Source organism: Eubalaena glacialis, chromosome 12 (genome assembly GCF_028564815.1).
Source record: "Eubalaena glacialis isolate mEubGla1 chromosome 12, mEubGla1.1.hap2.+ XY, whole genome shotgun sequence".
Classification (NCBI taxonomy): domain Eukaryota; kingdom Metazoa; phylum Chordata; class Mammalia; order Artiodactyla; family Balaenidae; genus Eubalaena; species Eubalaena glacialis.
Genome location: NC_083727.1, coordinates 102,876,561 through 102,877,994, shown reverse-complemented (window position 1 = coordinate 102,877,994; position 1,434 = coordinate 102,876,561). Strand labels below are relative to the sequence as shown.

Below are 1,434 nucleotides of genomic sequence, written 5' to 3'. Positions count from 1 at the left end.
ACCACTTACCTACACTAGTCTCCTAATATGGTTTTGGACTTATTCACTCAAACTAATAATGATAATGATAAGGACTGTACTAAGTAGTGAAGAAGGTTTTTTAAAAAGCTCCCTACCATTTGCCAAGCAAGCAATACCATTATAACTTAATATATACTATCTCATTGAAACTCCTTAAAAAACAGTAAGATTGGTATTATTATTATTATTATTACTTTACTAGACATAAAGATAAAGCTTTGAGCATTCAATTCATGTAATTAATTAACAGAACCAAGTTTCAAATTCCATTCTTCAGATCAACATCTCCTACACTGAAAATAAGGCATTATTTTAAAACCTCTCAATTTCAAATCTAATAATAAATATGAAACTGAATTTAAGAAACAGAAACTACTAGACTCAGCCTCTCCCCACCAGCCCCACCATCACTGCTGCAGTCACGACTGCTGATGGGGTGGACGAATGCTTGCCTCTGCTCTCCGCATCCCATTCGAGAAATGTCACTCCCATGTCCCCACCATACTTACAAGAAAGCAGCCCCAGAGCAGAACCCCACCTCCGTACACAGCCATCGCCAGTCCAGATGCCAGTGGTATTCCAGTAATAAACTGCCATGTGTGCCAATCTCTCAATTTGGATGGCAAGCTTCACCAGCATGTGGCTAAGTGCACGGTTTGCAATGATGCTACGCCAGTCAAAAATCCCCCAACAGGGAAGAAGTATGTTAGATGCCCTTGTAATTGTCTCCTCATTTATAAGGACACATCACGGCAAATAGGATGTCCAAGACCCACCTGTAGCCACATAATTAACCTTGGCCCAGTAATGCTTATTTCTGAAGAACAGCCAGCTCAACCTGCATTGCCAGTCCAACCAGAAGGTACAAGGATCATGTGTGGGCACTGTGGAAACATGTTCTTGTGGACGGAACTGAGGTTCAACACTCTGGCAAAATGCCCACACTGCAGAAAAATTTCCTCAGTGGGTAGTGCACTTCCTCGAAGGTGCTGCTGTGCATATATTACAATTGGAATGATATGTATTTCCACTGGAATTGGATTAACTGTTGGCACCCAAGATTTTGCAAGGCAATTTCATGCAACCTATGTTTCTTGGGCAGTTGCTTATCTCTTAGCTTTGATCTGCCTTATCTGAGCTTGTTATTGGAGAGCCATAAGAGTGAGTTATCCAGAACTTGGTTTTGCATAAGCTTGTTTATGATTTGGTCATGCAGGTGAGAGTATCTAGCAGTTCTCAATAAGCTACTCTGGACATCTTTAAATTATTTACCTAATGGATTTTTTTTTTTTTTTGGATGTGTTGGGTCTTCGTTTCTGTGCAAGGGTTTCTCTAGTTGCGGCGAGCAGGGGCCACTCTTCATCGCAGTGCGCGGGCCTCTCACTGTCACGGCCTCTCTTGTTGCGGAGCACA

General features: G+C 41.8%; 1 protein-coding gene across 1 annotated transcript; it reads left to right on the top strand.

Moving 5' to 3' along the window:
* Positions 1-465: 465 nt before the first annotated feature.
* On the top strand, positions 466-1,158 carry LOC133102533 (type 2 phosphatidylinositol 4,5-bisphosphate 4-phosphatase-like). The gene has a single exon (XM_061207528.1). The coding sequence runs from the start codon at positions 466-468 to the stop codon at positions 1,156-1,158; it is 693 nt and encodes a 230-aa protein (XP_061063511.1).
* The last annotated feature ends 276 nt before the right edge of the window (positions 1,159-1,434 follow it).

Bases quoted from the DNA above. Each gene is read 5' to 3' on its own strand.
- LOC133102533 (XM_061207528.1), top strand. From the start codon at position 466: ATGCTTGCCTCTGCTCTCCGCATCCCATTCGAGAAATGTCACTCCCAT.